The sequence below is a fragment of the Enoplosus armatus genome, chromosome 20, assembly GCF_043641665.1.
Source record: "Enoplosus armatus isolate fEnoArm2 chromosome 20, fEnoArm2.hap1, whole genome shotgun sequence".
Lineage (NCBI taxonomy): Eukaryota > Metazoa > Chordata > Actinopteri > Centrarchiformes > Enoplosidae > Enoplosus > Enoplosus armatus.
The window spans coordinates 1,684,252-1,706,066 of record NC_092199.1 but is presented as its reverse complement, the minus strand read 5'-3'; the positions used below and the strand labels follow the sequence as shown (position 1 = coordinate 1,706,066).

General features: G+C 42.9%; 1 protein-coding gene across 2 annotated transcripts; it reads right to left on the bottom strand.

Moving 5' to 3' along the window:
- Positions 1-15,170: 15,170 nt before the first annotated feature.
- Positions 15,171-19,696, bottom strand: chmp6b (charged multivesicular body protein 6b). Of its 2 annotated transcripts, none has more exons than XM_070926843.1 (8): positions 19,510-19,696; positions 18,755-18,864; positions 18,330-18,417; positions 18,161-18,247; positions 18,006-18,071; positions 17,787-17,867; positions 17,544-17,616; positions 15,171-17,242 (listed from the first exon to the last, which is right to left on the bottom strand). In XM_070926843.1, the coding sequence occupies exons 1-8, from the start codon at positions 19,570-19,572 to the stop codon at positions 17,193-17,195; spliced, it is 618 nt and encodes a 205-aa protein (XP_070782944.1). In that variant the 5' UTR covers positions 19,573-19,696; the 3' UTR covers positions 15,171-17,192. The 2 variants fall into 2 exon arrangements, with proteins under 2 accessions (XP_070782944.1, XP_070782945.1); XM_070926844.1 differs by having other exon boundaries at positions 15,171-17,250; positions 17,546-17,616.
- Between the last annotated feature and the right edge of the window lie 2,119 nt (positions 19,697-21,815).

Here is a 21,815-nt window from a genome sequence, read left to right as displayed (position 1 = left end):
CTAAATGCCACAGCGGAGCTAATCACTGAACACTTTGAAAATCTACCATGAAGCACATCACTGATCCCACAGGGAAGATAGAAATATTATACAAATAATTAGCTGACTCAAGACCAAAGTGGAATTAACCTTCTGAGGGAGAAATGTGACTACAAGTTGGTTTCAGCATATCTCAATAAAGATAAAGTACTACGTTTTTATGATAAAGAGTTTGTTTTGAACGCATCTTGAAGAAGAAAACACACTTCTCTCATCAACCAGTTAAATATTTTCATATTCATAAAACTAATCAAACCATGCTGATTAGTCAGTAAATGGATTTGATTTAAATTACTTGGTAGAAAATGAATCGATAAGTCATTTATTAACCCTGACCCACCTCTTTGTTTTATATCATCGCAAATTCAACATTTGAAGTTTTGGACTGTTGGTCGGACAAAAAGGTAGAAGTAGTTTGAAGATGATCTCATGATTGGAATTTGTCCACAAATGTCTGACATTTTACAGTGTATACAATTAAAAAAAATACTCCGCAGAATAACCGATATCGTAACTAATCATTTAGTTTCAACCTTAAAATCAAACCTGAGCAGCAAAATGCAAACAGGAGCGCAGTCCTACTGCAGCCGCTCAGGTAATGTGGATTGGAGGCATGTGAACGTCCACATGCCATGGACTGTACTGCTTTTCCAAAGTCCTGTGTGTCTGACATGTTGTTGGTCTGGCCAGCATCTGAAATATTTATCCTCACCAGGAGGAGAAAACAAGCTTCTCCACATCTCACCAAAGGATGTTTCGGTTGGTCGGCGAGCCAGATGTTCACCCTGGAAGCGTCCGAGTGTGACAAAATGTGTGCGCTTGTGTGTGTGTGTGTGTGTGCAAGCATAACTCTGGAATAAAATTCTGTTCGTGTCAGTTAAATGTGTGTTCATCTGTGTGTGTGTGTAGTTGTTCGCAGTGCACTGTGCTGGCAGGCAGGACTGGCTGCCATGTAGCATCAATTTCAGGGGAGATGAGGATTGGGCCTGTGATTGTTTTGTTGTTTTGTTGTGGGGGAGGGGTGTTCTTCAGTGTTTTGTCAGTGGAATCAGCTTGTGAGCACTTGGCCATTTTTCTTCGGGAAAACAAAGTATTCTAGCTATTTTATCTTATGAGGTCTGACAGGGAGCCACGACAACAGGCTTTCAAACCTAAACAACAAAGTATGGGTTTGTCATGTGGCTGTACGCTCATGTGACCATTCCAAAAATGTACAAGCATAATATGTGCATTTCCTGATCTGCCAACTTCATGGTTAAGCTTCGGTAACAGTCAGGAAAACATGGTAGTCATGGTTAAAAGAAACCAATGTCTGAAACGCAGGCTCCTGTCTCAAAGTCACATGCTCTGTACACCCAATCACATGTTGCAGCCTCTGACAGAGAACAATAGTTATTCCCACCACAAGAGGTCGCCTGTCAGGAGCGTTAACAACAATAAAAGGTCTTTTTACTTGTGAGGACGTGTTAAAACCTTCATGCACCGACATCATAGTCCGAAACTTTGAGTTTTGATTCCACTTTGAGCTTGATGGATCATACTTTTTCAAGTCAAAAGCTCAAGCCTTTAGCAGTTACGTGAAGTTGCATGTCTTTTTATTCGTTATTTTGTCAAGTCTGACGCCGACTAATTCAAGGCCAACAATTCCAAGTCACGTATAAAAATGATGGATAATTCTGCAAATTATATTGTCCAAATTCAACTGGAACTGTTAAAATTGTACGAAGTGATACTAAAGTAGCTGGAAGCAGAATCTGTTTGTAGTAAACACAATTGGCCACGGCTACACTGGGAGTCAGTGTACCTTGTTCACAATTAAACATCTTAGTACAGCCTTGTTTGAGAGGTGTGATTAGCGAGTACATCTGGTGAGAGACATCGGCCCCATTAATTAAAAACAAACAAATGTTGAACTGCTGTCTTCTCTGATGTTCTGCATCCAAACCAGTTTTACAGTGTGCCAGAGTTTCAGGATCAACACATGGGTTTTACATCACATGCTGTGATGTCACAAACAACAATATATTTCCCACTAATACAGCTGAAAACCAGTGGTATTTCACTTTCACTGCCACCGTGGAGATTGAATAGGTAGCAGCCAGCCCTCAACACCAAGGTTAATAGATCTATCAGAGGAACATGGCAGCATATGGACATCATGTCCCATGATAGATGAGTGATGTGGAACAGAGCCAGAGGTTATACAAGCTATTAATAACGGAACAAGAGAGGCATAAAATAGTAAAAACTGACATTTCTCCTCACACACACACACACAATAGAAACATCGACTGTAAGCATGTAGCCAGGTAGTACTCAAATCCCTTACTGAATTCTAATTAGTACTTTAACTTTGGATACATGTACTTGAGCACTGATTACATTTTGTACACCAAAAGCCAAGCCCCGTCAGTGTAAAACCCTCTAAAATCCCTGAAACTGGAGACAAATGTATTTGTTGGTATCTCTAATTTGGGAGATTTTCCTGCTTTTGGTCTGTCAAGGATGGAAAGTAAAGAAAGTAAGAAAGCAGAGGAGGAAGTAGTAAGGAAATATAGTAGGAGAGGAATGAATGACCGAAACTGGGAATGAAGGTAGGAGTATAGTACAATATATAAAATAAAGGAAATACATAAGGTAGAAAGGAAGGAATGAAGAAGAGAAGGAAGGAGAGTAGGAGAGAGAGTAGGAAGAGGGAAATAAATACAGAAATTATGTTAAAAATAAAATCTGAATCTGCAATTTAAATCATAACTAAGATCTAGCGGAGAAGATGTAGGGCCTACTTGAGCAATGCCACTGTCCAGTAATTACTTCCCACACTCACAGGCAAACACTTGAGAGAACAAAGGTAAGAAAACAAGCGGCATTAAGAACATTGTGACCTAGCAGGCTCTGCCACGATGGTGTAGGGAAGGCATGTGTGTGTGTGTGTGTGTGTCTGTCAGCTGGCGGCAGGAGACGAGTGTGTGCGGTGAGTCAGAGCCTACATAAACAGCAGCAGGTTCATATCATGTTGGGGCGTAAATTACTGTAAAGCCGAGCCAACCGTGTGGCACCATTAGAACCTGCTGCGCCACTCGCTGCCAAACAGATTAACCAGCAAGAAGGGACCTGGCAACCCCAGCAAGAAGGGAGGGACAGGGACGGACCAGGTGGAGACAGACAGAATGAGACAAAAATAATAATAACTGAGGCTGGCTTCAGGCAATGACCACTGGAAATATACACATTTCTGACACCTAAAACCTTTCTCCTGGTTTGACTATTGTTCTAAAGTCAGTGTGTCTGTTATGTTAAATCTCAGGTATCAGGAAGCACTGATTTCGTGACTTGCGGGAGTCTATTGTGATTGGTCAAAGGAAGTCCTATTTAATTTTGTATTTTAGTTATTTAGGGTTTCTCCACACATTCTTGCCTGGGACACACAGAGACCATCATGACAAAGGTACACTAACATCACTGCCGGAGGGTTAAAGTGTTACTGTGGTCAAGAGGAGCTTCCCTCAGATGATATCAAAAGGATATTTAATAAAAGTACTGACACCAGCTTGATAAATGGAACCAAGTCTGCATGCTGTTCCTCTTCCATCCACACTGAAGTGAGCTTTCCATCACATGACTACAACTATGGTCCTCCTCCTCTCAACACAGAGGATTTCACGCTGGAACTGCAGGAGGCAACATCATGTGAAGTGAAATGGTCACTAGAGAATCTCTCCAAAGAAAACTGGAAAAAAGTGAAGGAGAGGATGCTAGCGGACCCCCACCCTCCCACCCCAAATAAACATTATTATCATCATCATCCCTGAAACTGTTGACGCTGGTGATTACAGTGAAGTTCACCCTTTGTTCTCCTACTGTTTACACTTGTGAACTGGTTCACACAAGTCAAGGTTAACCAGAGCACACACACACACGCACACACGCACACACACACACACACACACGCGCGTGCGCGCGCGTCGCCCTGGAAACAGGGAGGGCTCATGCAGCGTTTGGCTACCACTCACAAGTCAAGGTGACCCCTTGTCATCAGTTTTACTGTGTGTGTGTGTGTGTGTGTGTGTGTGTGTGTGTGTGTGTGTGTGTGTGTGTGTGTGTGTGTGTGTGTGTGTGTGTGTGTGTGTGTGTGTAAGCGTATGACACCGCCCCCCCCCCCTCCATAAATTGCCACCACACTCCCATTTCTCACCGTGTACAGGTGTCAGCTGTTGTACAAACACTCATCACTCACATGCTTACATACAGAGCAGAAGCAATTTGCCGTCACCACATGACGTTTTCAGTTCTGGTGACGTCCTGAACAAACAAACACTCTTACGCTTAGTAGTTTTTATATATATATATAAATATATATATATATAAATAATTATACACAGCAATGGTCTTTGGTACTTTGGTCAATTTCAGATTGTATTTTAAATCCCTGCGTATGAAACCTTAATCGTACAAATAACAACTTATTAACTAGATTAGACACATCAGTTCCTACAGTATGTGTTATCTGACTCAACAGTTGTTCAGTGAAGCCATTTCCATGGTGCAAGCCACATTCCACATGTCCTACTGTTTTGTTCTACTGTGTGCTTTATCACAAACATCTGCTGATAAACAGAGGTGTTTTTATTCTCATGAACGCTAACGGAAACTTTCCCAACACTTCAAATGGATTAGAATGGATGCTGCTGATGAATTAGTCTTCCCTTCATGAATTTATTAATATATTATGTCACCAGAAGTAATCTAAAGAGTTTCCCACTGCATTATAAAGCCTACTGTATGTGGGCGTGATAAGCTGATGGATATACATTATGTCCATTTCCGTTTTGCTGCTGTCCCTCATTATTCTGTTTCCCAGGAAATGGACATTATTTGCTTCTGCTCAGTCAGTGTGACAATCACCGTGCTAAAGCCGCACTGCTTCAACGCCCTCAGGAGATGGAAATTCAGTGCCTATCAGCTGTGTGTGTGTGTGTGTGTGTGTGTGTGTGTGTGTGTGTGTGTGTGTGTGTGTGTGTGTGAGAACTCAGCCAATTTCCCTTTCAGATGAGCTCTTATCTGCGTGCAGGCGAGCAGAGGCAGAGTCAGCGCCCCCTATTCCACAGATGCAGCTTTAGAAGGAGACGGGAGAGAGGGGGCACTTCCGCCGCCATATATGGTAGTGCTGGAATTCCCCCCCCCCGTGACAGGGCAACCCATCTTTATTCACCTCACGTTCAGCTCATACCACAGGAAAGCTGACGGGCTGGTGGGCGAGGCAAGAACGAGGAGGTGACGGGGGGGAGGGCGATCATCATCATCATCATCATCATCGCCTCAGAGTGACGCATCTGATTTGGTTGACAACCCGTTTTTTTATTTTATTTACACACGTACACGTGAATGAGCATACGCTCACACGAACAGTTCACATGTGTGTTCTTTCACAAATATCACAGGCAAGGTCGGGATTGTAAAAATCTAAATGGCTGGTAGCCATTAATTTAGGCAACATTTCCTGTGCAAGGACACGACATACAAAGGAGTGTCTGCACATGTGCGATGCCAGGGTGTGCTGTATAGCATGCAGGACTCTGACTGTGTGTGTAAATCAGTACAGCAATGAGATAATGGTGCATTTCAGCTTTAAGCTTCAGCACACCTCGTCATCCCTCCTTTTCTCCTTCCAACCTCAGATTCCAGATTGAATGTCACTCTGGAGCTACATCTCCAATTAAAACACACAACATACTGCAGCTTTTGCTTGTCTCTTAAGGCTTTACCCCCTTAATTTCAGTCTAATTAAGAGTCAGAAAAGAACCAGGATCCACTTCCATTTATTCTGTTCCATCCTCTGTCTCTCTTTGGAGATCCGTCCCAGTAACTTTCATCCTCTGCCAACCTACTGCTTCCTGACAGCCTCAGCCTCTCCTGCCCGATCTCCCTCCAGCTCAAGTTAGATAACTTACAGATGTGCTGACGTACTGCACACACACAGCAGATGCCAACAGTTATGTTGTGTGACAGCTATGAAAGCTGTGTCGTAACAGAGCAGTTGGTGAAATCTAAATAATAAAAAAGATAGCAGCATACACTCCTGCAAGACAAATAGTAAATTCACACGTAAAGAGTAATGTAAAGTCAAGCTATACATTGATGTATCATCATGTCCTAAACCTTGAATCTGTATCGCTGTAAAAAAAAAAAAAAAAAAAGTCTTTCAACCATTATATGAAAATAAAAATGGCTAGACTACAGCATCTCACATTTCTAGGTACATTTTGTTCTTTGTTGGTGCGCTTTTCTTATTCCCACAGATAACTGGCCAGACGTGCACAACACTACATCATGTTGAAGCATTTCTAGCCCCAGCTACGAGCCATCTGAAACATCTGCCGTACAATTAAAGATGGGTCTTCTTTCTAAACTCACCACAGTGAACCAGTGTTGAACACACAGAGCTCCACCACATCACAGAAGAGGCAACAAAGAAATTAAACAACGGAGATGCAGTTCACCAGTTGACTTCCTTACTTATATGTATGTATATCGACGCACGTTCTCTGGGGGTTGCTGAAAGGCTTGCTGGGAAATGTAGGGAATCCCTGACTGAAGTATAAACAAGGAACACTGAAGTATATGAGATATGATAAAAGAATAGTAAGTGATTTTGGCCACTAGGGGGCAAAGAGACTCCACCACGAGACACTTTATTAGCTTCATTATTAGATTTGTTATAGCATCATCTTCATCATTATTAGTCGTGTTTCTGTCCACCTGATGAGGGCTAGACCAGTACTCCCTCTCCGTTCACTGTTTTGGTCTCAACGAACTCCGGAGAAAAATATCTGGCTCCTTAGCTGCTAAATGTTCCACTTTCTTCACCAGCAAACTGGGGTTTCATGCAGAAGTAGCATGCAGTTGGCTAATCGGAGTATTTCTTGATAACGGCTGCCTCTGTTAGGTTCACGAGAGCCAAAAGATTCAAGCACACAGACCAGAACAATGAGCTGGAAGAGCTGCAGAGTGATGAGTCTCAATAAGATCAGAAACACAATGCTTAATGCAGGTTAAAGTGCACGACTACACTATACTCCTTGCTACCTATCTGCACTGTTCCCCTCTTACATAACACAAATCACACACCCCACAACACTGTCAGACAGCGTCACGATGACGCAAGCACGGCTGCTGCCTAAAGATCAGTAACAAGGCACAAAGCTAGAACAAAGCCTGGAGCTTGAGGAGGCACAGTATTCTTCTGGGACAGAAGCACAAAGCCGGCGATGTAGCGCCGAACAGAGACAATAGAGGTGAAAGCAGTGTGACTAATCAGAGAGGAAAAATCACTGGTTTGAAACAATCACACTGGAGAAATCCTTCCATAGCAGAGCATTTGGATTCAATATGCTTCCTTCCACATGAGCACAGGGGCTATATGCTTGGTTTCACCTCAAATGACCTCAAACATGAACAAAGGAAAGTGTACCAGGGCGGCTCAGTCTGCCTGGTCCATACTGAGGTTTCACATGGCAAGGCATGGTGGGCATTAGTGTGGAAGAGGGAAGAGGAGGAAGAAGAACATACTGATGGATCTTTCTGCCAAAAACCCCTCCCTTCCTCTGTCCATCCACTGCTGCACTTTATCTTCTCCCCAACAGATGCCCTGCCTCTCACCTGCAGCGCTCTGCCTGCAACAACAGCTGTCTGCTACCTGGGCTGGAGAACACACAACCAACAGGCGATAACTCTGATGAGACAGCATACGAGATCACAATCAAATTAAATGTCACGAATTACTGGCTGTGGTCACGGTACAAACTATATAAACTGCATACGAGTTCTGTCGCAGTACGTTTGAGAAAACAGCTGGAAAACTACTGTTGTTGACTGTAATTCTCAGACTGTTGTTGTCCGCTGGGCTAAGAAATGAAAAGGCTCTAGAAGGGAAGAAAAAACCTGAACAGATTGTACTGTGTGACTGTGGGGATAAAGTGTTCAGTAGTATCACTCACAGCCCCCCACACATTGGACAAAAATCCCTCCCTTGAGAACAAATAGTTTTGGCTTCGCATGAGCACTGCCATAGCCTTGTGTCTTTCAAAGATCGGACTTATGGCTTCAATCACTTGAGGATGCTCCCTGGTGACAGTTAAGCAATACGAATACTAATACAGCATTCCTGTCATCTTGAGATGAGATTGATACTGTACACCTTTTATAACGCTGCTGAGAACATAAACTGACAGCTTCTGTAAATAACAAGCCTCACAACCATGAGGGAAAGTGATTTAGACGGTTTATTTCTTCGACTGAATGTCCTACAGGAATCACGACTGTCCAATCTGCCTCCACAAAAGATCCAAGATTTGACTTTGGAATTCCTCGAGATCCTCTACGGAGGAGCTGATGGATATGATAGGTAGAAGAACTCAGACGCAAACACATACACAGTACAAAGAAAGCGCGGAAATTAAATCAAATGACCAGCTGATTTCTCTACAATTGACTCCTTCCATCGAACACATCAAACACAATCTCAAAGCAGCCTCGCCCTGACACTCGAGCTTCAGCACACAGAGCCTGCAGCACTGTTGGGATTACAACGCTTGGCTGAATACACTCCTGAACAAACACACAGATGGTGCTTGTGCAACCACAACAACCTGAGGAAACACAGTTTACCCACATCGTCAGTGGGTAACGAACACATCTCTGTGCAGCATTTAAAAACCTAAACAAACCGAATCCAGAGGCAATTTACTTGAAGCTTCAATCCAAACCCAACGGTGAAATCCCTTCAGAAGTTGCATTTTCTGATCAGAAATTGTGTATCATTAAAGAGCCAGATACAGTGTCAGCCACTCTACAGTACAGTATGGGTGCTGACACACACACACACACACACACATACACAGTCGTGAGACACTGCCCACACACACACACACACTCACACAAACTCGCATCCGCCAGTGTGAGTCATCCAGAAATTACATTCAGCATCTCTAGTTTCGGCAGCAGAGCAGTGGGGTTAAGGCTTTGGTCCTCTATTGTTGAGTTTGAGTTATTGTATTCTGGCAGCTAATAGTCCAACGAACAAAGAAAACACACAGCATGAAAAACAAAATCCTTGTTTATCCAGGGAAGGGTCACCATGCTCAGTTCAAATAGTTATAACCACCTGGGATTCATTCACCGGACCTCAGAGCACCATCTGTAGCAGCGGCCCATTTTAACTCAACGTTACCTGTTGAGGAGAATTATTCAAATATCAAATCTCTATTGACAAACCCTCATGTTTACGCTTTTGGCTACCACTTTCAATCAGAACCTGCAAAATTCATTCAAACAATTCAATTAGTGTTTTGACTCACAACTCATCAACACCGAGACAAAAGCAAGACATCTTTTTTGTCCAGGATTCCTTGGTTCAAGATTAATATTTCAGACTTTTCAGTAACACAAATTTCACCAGAGTTGGTGCGTAAAATATTTCAAGGAGCTCAAAAGAGTTTGTTTTGATAGATCATAGGCTACCACTCTTCTGGATGCTAAATTCATCCCTTATTTTACTTAAACTGACATTAATTTTCACATCGTGCAATTTCAACCAATGGCACAAATCAATTCTGCCCAATCCTGCAATTACAAAAGCATTTCATCTGTAGGAGGCGCTAGAGCAAGATTATAATTCAAAATGGCCATAACGCAGCGTAAGAAAACCTGACATTTAGGTATACAGGTGTCCAAAACATCAGCCTACCAGCATGATTGTCTATCAATGTGTCTGTGAGTGCACACTGAAGTCAAACACAGAACGAGCAGCACTGGCAGAGGTATGCACTCTGAGTACGTTCTGCTTGACACTTTTATTGTGATATTATGTTCTGTAATTGATGTTCATGATGTCTACCTCGATGCTGCATGATTTAATCGCTGACATTTGCCATCTCCGCCTTCCCTCCTCCGTGGAGAAACAGACTTGAGCTTCACCTAATGGGAGCTGGCACCTCCGGGCCTCTTCATCTTCCATGCCTTTAATGAATTAATAAAGACCTGCTATTTTCTATAAACACAGCCCCACACAAAGCCCGGCTCCCTCACACGAGGGATATGATCGGCTCAAAAGCACCCCGGGGCCCCACCGCTGCAGCACCTATTGCCACACCAGCGAGCATCAGTCTCCTACAATCAGCACCCAGCAGAGGGTCAAACTGGCAGCAGCACTCTGCTTCTCCTCACTCCTGCTGACTCCATAATGATGCAGCCTGCTGATGACAGGAAGAAACCCCACTGCTGCATTTCTGCATGATGGCATTTTCATCCTCGACCCTTTAGCAGAGCGCTCTCTCGCCAACACTGACGGCTTCTCTTCCCCTTGCCTTTTCCTTCTTAACGGGGATTTTCATTGAAGCTGCAACTAATGGTCATTTTTTTATTGATTAATCAGCGCCCATTCACATTAATAAAGATTCTGTCTCTCCTCTCCACCCTCATCATCTACCTCCACCTCCTTCTCTTTTTCTTTCTGTGGCTTCCTTCCAGCTCCGGCCATTAACGATCCAAAGACCCCTCCCACGGGTCACAACATCAGGCGCCTACTCCTTGTGCGCCACTGATCCCTCATTACAGCCTTTTCAGAGAAAGAAGGAGTGCGTTTGTGAGCATGTGCGTGTTTTCACGTAGCTTCACGTCAGCAGCCCTCACCGTCCTGTCTCGGCCACACGAGGAACCATGAACTGTCGACGACCTGACCTCATCTTTGGCTCAGGTAGCACGCATGTCCTCCTCCTCCTGTATCCACCAACACCTCTCCTGTACAAAGAGGCTTATAGGCACTCCGGCTCCCTCCGAGCGGAGGAGTGTGGAACAGTGACAAGTTTCTCACATAAAGGAAAACCCTTGTCGTGCTTCCGCTGCTGAAATCTACCTCGCCTGGAGAGCTGCCCTGAGTGCAGTGAAACTGAAGAGTAACACCTCTTCACCACCGCCGCCCCCACCTCCCTCTGCTGAAGAGGAGCTTTGTTGTGGAAATAACAATGGAGGACCTGAGCGTTTGTCACCTTTTGCCTCAAGTTTCAACAGCAGCAGGGTGGTCCGTTCAGTCAATGTCGAGATTCCTCCATGAAGAAAAGCTTCCTCTGGAGAATCTAACTGACTGTGCTCATTGAGCTTGTCCCGGCATCTCAGATTGGTATTCCAATTTGGTTGCCAGTTTGAGGTCCAGAGAACTTCAAGTTTCTACAAGAGCACGGGGTCAACGGCAAAGTGACACTTCTCTTTCACTAATGCAACCGGTGTGATGCGAGTTACTCCTCCCTCTGTTAAGGTATCAGTCCATCAACAAGACAGACAGCTAAAGACGTCTATGTGACGTCATTACCAACAATAAAGGCCCCAAATAAACACTGTTGGGAGCAAAGTGGACACACTCTGGGATCTCTAGCCTCATTCCTACTGATCAGACAGGTGGTGTCTAGTTCAGCTGCTTCCAGTAGAAATGACCTGCCCGGAGCAAACTGTCACTTTGGAGCTCTGTGAAATTCACATGACAGACGGGCACCATGATCACAAATAAAACACTGTAACCAGAGACAGTGGGAGCTTTTCTGGAGACTGGTTTCACTAGAGCCAATTAATCGATTACAGGTTACTCTCCATTTTTCATTGCTGTAATTTGACTTTGTTGAAGGTTGAAGACGTCGCCCTGGGCCCTGATAACTTGTGACCCAATCTATTGATCTGACTGAAAACAATCAGCTGCCTTTGTAGACTGACATCAGTCTATATCAGCCACACACAGGCTGCCCAGCAGTCTCAGTCTGGTCTTAAGTTATCAGCATCTTTTCGAGGAAAAACAGAAATAAACGCTCTCTCGGTGTCTCCTGGTGCCTAGAGATCATTTCTTTATCATGAAATCACTTCAGCCAGGTGCGTTACCAAAGTGGAAGGACACAGGCTAAGACACCAGTCAGGTCAGCTGAGTCAAAGTTATCCGCTGTCTGTCCTCTAACACCGTCCCTCCACCAGCCGTCCGCCGGTGCAGCAGGTGTCTCTCCGCGGCCGGAGACCGCGCGGTCAGCGGCAGGGAAACAAACTACCAGCCAGTCCGTCTTACCTTGTAGACATTCTCCGTTATACGGTGCACCTCGTCGGTCCGGGACATCCTTGTTGGCGCGTCAGTCAGAACCATAGAAGTCTAAGATTTCCTTCGGGGGAGGCTGAGAGGGTTTCCCGAACTGTGACCAGAGAAATCACGCAGCTGCTGGCGGGGCGTCGCGGCTCCTGTGTGCGGTGACTGAGAGAGACGAGCTCGGCTGACCGTGGGATCCCTGCTTTTATAGGAAAGTCCTCCGCTGCGCCCACACCGGCTCCCCACGCAGCCAGTCAGTCGGTCGGAGCGCAGAGGCGGACTCACTTCAAGGGGGGCGGTGCTGCCTTCACTGACGGTGGGAAACTGCACCTGAGGATCCCGACGAAGAGCTGGGACCTTTATGTTAGAAAATGTTTTGTAGAATAAACAGGACACGTAGCCGGTAAATAAAATATTAAGGAAGACAATAAGCAGTGCCTATGAAAGGAAAGCATCGAATATTGAAATAAATTGTAGGAGAATTTATTAATAATAATAAAGTATTTCTGATTCTGATTCTGATTCCGGATAAAATGTAAATTGTAACACATAAGCAAAATGTTTGGATAATGAAGGCCTTGAAACTGGAATTTGAGACAGACTAATAAAGCAGGGCCCAACTCAAGATCCCTATCGTGCTGATGTATTGGGGGGAGGCCCTGGATTTCTGGGGCCCCAGGGCAGTTTCGCCCAATTGGTAAGCCAGCCTTGGCCGTGCCAAGACTCTGTTTTCTTTCCAGCCAATGGAAAGAAATGCTACCAAACTACCAGACTATTCACTGGCCATGTCACATGAAACGTAGGGTACTACTGTCTTTACATGAATAATACACATTTTAATTGGCCCACTGCTTATTTCTGACGTTTCAGTAAAACGTTTCATAAATAAATAATTACACCAGCAGCAGCCTAAGAGAGACATTGTGCGGTAGTTTATTAATCTATCATTCATCACTTATTATTTTTCTTAATAATTTCATTTCCACTAGTATCGTATTATTACTATTATCAATTAACCCTAATTAACCCTTACCACAAGCATCAGAGAGGGTACCTGGAATCTCGGCGCTTTACGATGAGTCTTTGAACGCAGCATAGCATTTAAACAAGCCACGCCTCCTCCGCTGTGTCACGCGCTGCCCACGCCGCCTCTGCTACAACCATTCAGAAGACCTGAGCGAGCTCCTCGTGCAGAAACTGCAACCATCAAAGTGTGATTGAATCCTCTCAGACACCAGAGCTCTGTCATATTTCATCATGTTTCTTTAGAATATTATTTATCAGTGTTATTGATCCTGTAACTGTCCATTATGGGACTGTTTTATTTTGACAATGCAACATTTAATATACCATAAGAGACCAACGTTGTTTACCCTGCTCTACATTGGTGTGGCTCCCCTCCTTGTGGCTGAGTGGGCCCTGGTTGGCATGAGTGGGAGCCACATTTTCTTGGTGGGACATCTCAGGACATGACGAGCTGAAGGCCTTTGAATGAGAATTCATGAAAAAGACACAGAAGAAGATAAGAAGGTCGGTGTGAAAGAGGACAGTCACATCTTTTCTGTTCTGCGACATATTTTAGTGAGATGTGTTAATAAAGTGGAGCCTCAGCTCACAATGAGAACAGACTGGTTTTGTTTTGATTGTCACATGTGATTAAAGCAGATCCCCCGGAGACCAAACTGCAGACAGTTAGTGAAAATCAATCAGGCATGTTTGGTCTTAACAGAGCAAACATTCTCACTGTCAGCGAGGCTATTGATTCACTCCGCTGCCAGTATTCAATCCCCACAATTAGTTTCCATGAATGACTGCAGGCTCCCATTATGCTTGCTGACTGCGATCCATCTTGAAGTATAATTATACACAAATTAATTACGGTAATGATTGTTGCTCATGGTTAGTTCAAGTAATAAGCAGAGCTGTAGACTTAAGACTCAAGCTGGGCTTAAAAATGATGGACGTTTCAAATTCTGACCTGGAAAAACTCACAAGTGAACACAAGTTTAAAAGGTCCTGTGTGTCATTTTAATGGTCGAAGACTTCAAGGAATTCAATTCAATTTGATTTGAAGACTTAACTTGAACTTGTCTCAAGTGATTTGAGACTTGCCCCCAAAAACTTTGTCAAAATCAGTGTTTTCACTACAGACTAAACTTTTAGCCGCAGTAAAACCACAACTTGTCATTTTTCCACCACACGTTTTGTAAAATAAACTAGATATAACGTGTTAATCAGCGAGCTTTAGTCCTGTTGGTAGACAGTTGTTACCTTTGGACAGAAGCAGTTACTTGAAACTTGACGTGAGACATATTTGAATCACGTTTTGTTGGTTTTTATGCCTTTATTTGACAGCTGAAAGTTGTCAGATGACAGCAACAAGAGTCCTGGTTGAAGGTCACACCAGAGTGCCCCGGACCTGAAACATTCTGGTATCCAGTGAAAAGTCAGCACTTGTAGACCTGAAAGGCTTCCACTTGTCGTGTGACTTGGACTTGTCCTGCAGGAGACTTTACATGACTGTGATATTAACATTAACAATGATGTGAGATGTGACTTGGACCCGTGTGTATATTCAGTACATGGTGGAGGTGTAGTCAGGTAGGCAAGACTCTGGGTGGGCAGGACACACACACACACACACACCTACATACCTGAAGCATCCATTCAGCAGCATTTGATCTCTCCTTCATGTACGTCCTACTCACCATCGTCCTCTCAGCCTTTCTCTCTGCTTCAGATCCACGTGCGTGATTCATCAGCGCGGCGCTCTGACATTCAGGTTCCTGTCTCTGAGCTGCCCACTCCCACACGGCACTGATGGGCTTGTAGTGCACAGTCAGCTGCAGGATGGAGCCGCTCCATTCAAAAAGAGTACAGCACTGTGAAGTGGCTTTCAGTAACTTGACAAAGACACCAATTCAGGCTATTTCAGGCTCACAAAAGGCCTGAATGATGGAACGTCAATACACTGGCTTTGTTTAATGAAAATACTTCAAGGATATAGATAGGAACATTTCATGTCTTTCTTTTATTCTGCAAAGGTCGAGCTGATGCTTTTGTCCTGTAGAAACAGTTGAGATCACCTTTATAACAATAGTGAAGAGAACAAACTGAAGGTCAGCGTTTTCATCGGAGACACTTGTTTAAATCTAACCTTCTGTATTTGTAAACAGAATCTAGCTTTTACAGATGGTAGAAAATGACACCCATATACTCATGATGTGCTGCTCCATCAGCCTGCAGTCGTCTGGCTTCAGTCTTTCCACCAGATGTTGAGCCAGATGCAGAGATTTGATCCCATTCAGACACAACAGCATCAGTGAGGTCCGACACTGATGTCGGTGACCAGTGTCCAGTTCCACCACACCAAACTGGGAAAAGAGTTTCTTTATGGAGCTGCTTTGTGCTCGGGGGGGACAATCAAAGTCACCTGCTCTCCACACGGACAGCTTCAGAAAATATTTGTCGCCACCTTGTGTTCAGTCATGGAAAGTCTGAACTGTGGCCGGCAGCGTGGCAACACAGAGTACCACAATAAAAAAACACTTTTATTGTAAAAGCAGTGTACAGAGAGAGGTAACATTTCCAACTTTAAGACGAGCAGTTTGATGCCGATGAAATGACGTCTGCAGCCTGACAGTGTTAGTCATCGGGTGTTTTCTGTGTGCAAGATTAACTGGTTTACAGATTAGTTATAGATCTTCAAAGATGCACAAGCTTAAGCCTCACGAATGTAGGCCATCCTTCTTCCTGCAACACCGATCTATACAAGCGAGTCTGAGCGTGATGTAAAATAATTACAGGCCCCTGCGTTGATAGTATTCAGTGGGTAACGATCCAGGTTCTGTCAAGTTCTTACCATGAAGAGATTAACAACTGTTGTCTGGGCTTCATAGGTAAGCCCACAGACGATACGATTAGACCTTTCTCCAATGACACTGAACTAATCCACAAGGGGAGCAGAGAATTAGATCTGTTAAGCTGCTTGAAAAGGGGTCAGACTGAGAGAATATTCTGCGAAACAGATGCTTATGCAAATGTTTCGGTAGTTTAGAAAAGTTACAGGGTGGGTCAAATAACTCGTATGAAAGCAGACGAGGCCTGTGAGAAGATAACGCCAAAGACTGCAGAGCGCGGGTTACGTTTTCATCGTGACGAGAACTGAAACAGCAAGAACAACATTTCATCACTCAGTCCTGCTGTTGTCTGGAAATGCAGATAGTTTTGGTTTTATTTGCCCAGAAGTCCGACTGAAACCGCATTTAGCTCCTTTTGCAGTTAAAAATAATGTCAGTGTTTTGAACTGATTGTGAATAGTTTTTTTATTACTAAAAGCCAGAAAAAAAAAAAAAAAAAAAAGGTCTCCATCTACTTAGACTGAGAACTGACGACATTCTGACAAATGTATGCAAAGATAGGGGGCGCCATCATGAAACCAAAAGATGAAATATACATTTCTCCCTGTTTGGTTTCTGATTTTTTCTCTGATTTGGAAAGTAGACCCAATAAAAACGGTTTTGTCTTCTAAAAAGAAAGACACTTTTCAGTTCTTTGAGCCTCAAAAATGAAATTCCACTGAACTCCATTGTTCTGACGTGGAGGCAGAAATCTCAAAGACACCTGGACAAATACAACAAAAACACGATAAAAAGTTGATGAATGACAAGAGAAATACATACAAGCATTTAAGTGAAGTCAGTGTGTGTAAAATGAATCAGTGGTGAACATACAGAAAGAACTGAAATCAAACAAAGGTTAGGCACAAGTATCTGCGTCACAGGTCATCGTGGTTTAACTCAGCATTTGTCCAATGAGGAGGGCACCGCAGTGAACCAGTCCCGACTGCCTTCACGCGTCCACCTGCAGCAGACGAGGACCAACAGCGGCTGGGTGGGATGGAGGAAGCCCAGTATCTGAGAGAGGCTGCTGTCACTTCATCGCAGGCCTCTGAAGGAGAACCAGTTCTCCAGCAAACGTTTGTGTGGTTGTATGTTTGTGTTTAGGAGTGTTGTGGAGAAGGTCCAGCAGACGTTCGCTACGCAGCAAGCAGCTCTCGCTCTGGCTTCTTTCTGGGACGATCCCTCTCTGAAACAACACCAGATTCAGAGACATCAGGCATCAGGGTGGAGTATCGAGACCCGCTTCTCAAGTTATAACAACCCTCCTGCACACAGCTGCCCCCCTAAGCTTTTCAAACAGAGGCCTCCAGGACAAATGATTGGGGATAATCACCACCCCCCTTAATAGCGTCAACACTATAAAATACAATACTATGGATAAATTTGCGAGATCACATATCAGAAAGCAAAGAGGCTGTTTGGTGTTTTGTCACAGCTGAAGTCGGACGGGAGGTTCAGACACAGAAAAGGCCAGTGACAGAACAAACCTGGTTTCTCCTCTGTGGCTGCTGGGACTTCCGGCAGCTCGTCTGCAGGAACTTCAGGAAGCTCAACGTCTCCCTGAGAGAGAGTTTAGAGGACGGAGTGGAAACAGATCAGAGACGAGACATGATCAGGAAAATGATGGGCGTCAGTTTCAGTTTCAAATACCTACGTGATGGACTAAATAAAAGCAGAACTTTGGAGCCTGAGCTTAAACAAGTGTCAACATGCTGACGGTGATACTGAACCTGAGTTATGGCCTCCAGCTCAGCCAGAACAGCATCTTCATCCTCTTGTGATAAAGAGCCAGCCAGCATCTCGTCTATTTGCTGTGGAGAGACAACAAGCTCTCAGTGAACAAACAGCTTTATATTGTAGACCAGACTTCAGAAGTTAGCGAGAACTTGTGTCTGTTCTATGGAGAGATTCGGCCCAAAACTGAACTGTCTGGATTTCTGACATCTTACCCTTTGGTACTCAATTGCATCTTGGGTTTCATCCATAATCCGTTCTACTTCTTCAACAGACATCACCTAACGAGGCAGACAGAGTCATCAATAACGCATCAGACATGAAATTACATCTTTTCAAACACATTTCGGGGACACTTCTCACCGCCTACCTCGTGCATTTTTTTCAGACATTCATTTCCAACTTTCAGCCCATCGATAACTTTCCTTTCAATCTGGGCAAACTCCAGGTCTTGGACCTAAAATAAGCAGAATACTGTTAGTTTCACTTCAGTGTTGCTGCTACTCCCCAAGTGTCAGTCAAGTCGTCCCGTCCCTCACCATGCGCTCCAGGTTCCCGATCTGGTTCTCCGTCTTGTCTAGGAGTTGATCCTGGTAGCGCTTCTTTTTCAGCAAGAGGAGTGCTTTCCTGTTTCAATCCCAAAGACAGTAAAATTAGAATCACTCTGAAGAAAAGAACCACGACCTGATTTCAGAGAATATTCCCCAGAAAAAAAATATATTTTATATCTTCTTGATTTTATGAAACCCTGCCTATCATTTTTCTGCTAATGTCTAAATAAAGTGAGAATGCTCACTGACCTTTTTTGTCTGTTATCTTGGCTCCTGAATACTTATAAACTGTTTCTAATATGAATAAGGAATCCCACTAGAACTTTATTCTCCCCAAAACAGGTCAGAAGAAGTGATGTGTTGGTCTAGTCCTCTGTTTCCACTCGTTCACTGTCATCTTTTTGTATACTCACTCTTTTTTGCCATCTTTCAGCAGCTGTTTGGCTAAAAATCTCTCCTTCTCCAGCTGCAGGTTGATCCTCTTCTGATACTGCCTCAGCTTATCTCTTTGCTGTTTCAGTTGCTGCAAAGAGAAAACAGAGACATGAGTATGTCCAGAGCTGATATTAAAGACACGAATTCATTCAGATCATACAACATCTTCTCATTGCGACCTACATGGACTTAGATATTGTAGCTGTCAGTGCCACGACACAGTGTATGTGTAGCCCACCTGCTGTTCTGTCAAACTCTACAGTAACTTCAATCTGAATATTTGCAGTCAAACATACACACGCCGTAAAACACCTGTCGGACAACATTTTACTAAAATAGCAAGAACAGACTAACGTTAGGCTGCTGGGATGGAATCGGCACCACTTTGATTACACTAGTTAATGTCTCAACTTTTAAAACTCTGGTTCTCAATCGTACAATATGAAGGCAGAATCAGGTGATTAACGTTAAGTTAGCCTACACACCAAAATCTAACATTTGATTTTTTGAAAAACATTAATGCCGAATTGAAGAGTATCTTTAAAAGTACTAAAATTATGACGTTTTGTTGTATAAGGTGGGTGTCTACGATTACTGATAAGCAAAGGTGTTAAATGACCACATTTTTCAAAGCAGTTTGGCGTGAATTGCTCGTTACAGAGCAGAACGCATAGTGAGCCTAATATTAACAGTTTAGTTAGCTAGCTACTGTCAGCTAGCAGGTTACACTTACCAAAACCGCTTTGTCTTGTTCTGTCACTCGGGTCTGTTTCTTTTTTCCAAAAAGATTTCCCATTCTGACACAGCATCCCAGCTACAACCAGGAGGTAAATGTGAACCTGGTCCGATTTTAAACTATTTTCTAACTTGTATGAAGCAGATTAGTGAAGCTTCACCTCCATTATTTGTGTAGTCATCTGTGCAAGTGTCCACACCCACACCAGGAAGGACGGTGTCTGGGCAGGGACAAAAACTGAAGGATTGAGATCTGGAAAAGTCCAAACATTCCATTAAAGATAGACCTTTATTAAATCATCAAATTCTTTTATTAAATTACGTGCCGTCCATTAATTAGTTACGTCTGCTTCGAGTGTGAAATGACGGCTGCGAGTTTGTTTGACTAAAGCACAAAAACTAAGCGGTATGAGGAATAACGGTTGTTCACTGCCCTCCAGTGGCCATAGAAGAGAACTGCAGCACATTCGTCAAGTTAGCGTTAATGCAGACATAACAGGATACTACGACTTCCGGCCAAACTGAAGCGTTCATAAACGTACTACTAGAAATGATCAATGTAATAATCATACAGATGTTTGTGCTGATTATCAATATTCTTAAGGTAAAAGTGTTGCATCTATATTAACAATCTATTCTTACCATTTTTTCCCCTGCTTACTCTGCTTTTCTTATTTTAAAATAAAGTATTTTAGCATTTTTGTCCCTGTATTTAACCTTATTTCATGTTGGAGCCGATTTACTGAAAATAACCAAAACGTACCAAATGAACTCTACCTCATTTCCCAAAGGCAAGTACTCGATATCTGGCTGTAGAGAAGCTGTAACATTTAAAGAGGAAATATAATTAGTGTAATTAACGTAAGATCTTGAACATTTACTTGATATAATCTCAAATCGATTTATTGTGTATTAACACATATTCTAAAACAACTCTACGTATTATCATTAGTTTTATTTTCTATATAATTTCTAAATACTCAGTTATTTGATCATTTTTTGTTTTCTTTTAGATGATGGCTAATTGTGCTCACTGTGTAAATAATCCTCACCAACAATTAACATGATAATTTACTTAGTTTGGTCACTGTAGCGGAAATGGTAGTATGCTCTCATGTCTGCATTGACGCTGTCTTGACGAATTAATTATGTTGTAGTTCTACACTGTGACCACGAGAGGGCAGTGAACACTCCTGATGATACACTCTGTTTAACTTCATTTGCGGTAGTTCCCCGCTGTGAACACTAGATGGCAGCAAACAGCCACGAGTCCAACCCACTAACAAATTCTGAGCTTTATCCAGTTCATCTTTCTAACAGTATTGCAAACAGACAAAACAAATGTACAAATGTTTTTATAGCACAGAAATATCATACATACTGATCTCATGTTCTTGAACTGGCTCGTAAGATCGACATAAATATATAGATACACTAAATTCATCATATTAAAAGTTCATTTTAAGATTTTTAATGTGGACAACCGAACTTTTAAAACAATTAATGACCAAAAGTAACTTGGTATACTTTATTTTATTATATTCTTCTTGTTTCTTTTTGTTGTACATATTTTAACATAAAGCACGTGTTAATCGAAATTAAACTGCCTATCCCTGCAGACTGAATGTAATACATTAATAGACTTGCAGTGGGTAACTTACACCCTCTCCTTTTGTGTGGCATGTGTAATTAATTTGCTGTTTAATTAAATGGCTTCAGATTTAACCAAACATGCGAAATGAGAGAGTGTTCAATCACTTTTGCCCAGCAGTGTGTGTGTTAAATGGATACAAACTCACTATTAGTACTCTGGCTGTTCACCAAAAAAGGACAAAACAATCATTTGGAGTAACATTTATTCATGAAAAGGTCGTGTAGAGACCATAGAGTTCATTAATGACCATCCAGACATGCGGGCGATACAGGAGGAAAATACAGCACACAGCTAAACCACAGTCTTTAAAAAATAAAATCAGTGCACAGATAATCTTACAAAGATTGCATAATATAAAGTAAGGTTATAAAATTTCCCAGAAATAGTGCAACTTTACCACCACCAGGAAAATAAAATGTAACTTGCTCCACTTTCAATGCTAGTTGCTTAAATGCTCCACTTTCCACAGAGCCAAAGAATAGTTTGGTTTTCTTTATGTGAAATACTTCCAACTAGAAGTGATGCTTCTTGTTCTGGAAGCAGGGGTGAGACAAGTGCAAAAAAGACAATGTTATTTGGGTGGCTACATGTTACTGAAACTGACAGTTCAACCCACAGAACACGTGAATGTTGGAGAACGACAAAGTTCT

What these genes read in the sequence shown, in the direction of transcription:
- chmp6b (XM_070926844.1), bottom strand. Translation starts at nt 19,572, where the DNA reads ATGGGAAATCTTTTTGGAAAAAAGAAACAGACCCGAGTGACAGAACAA. An exon ending in AACAAGACAAAGCGGTTTTG is followed by an intron (nt 18,865 to 19,509) that starts GTAAGTGTAACC and finishes TTCTCTTTGCAG; the next exon opens with CAACTGAAACAGCAAAGAGA. An exon ending in AGCTGGAGGCCATAACTCAG is followed by an intron (nt 17,617 to 17,786) that starts GTTCAGTATCAC and finishes ACTCTCTCTCAG; the next exon opens with GGAGACGTTGAGCTTCCTGA.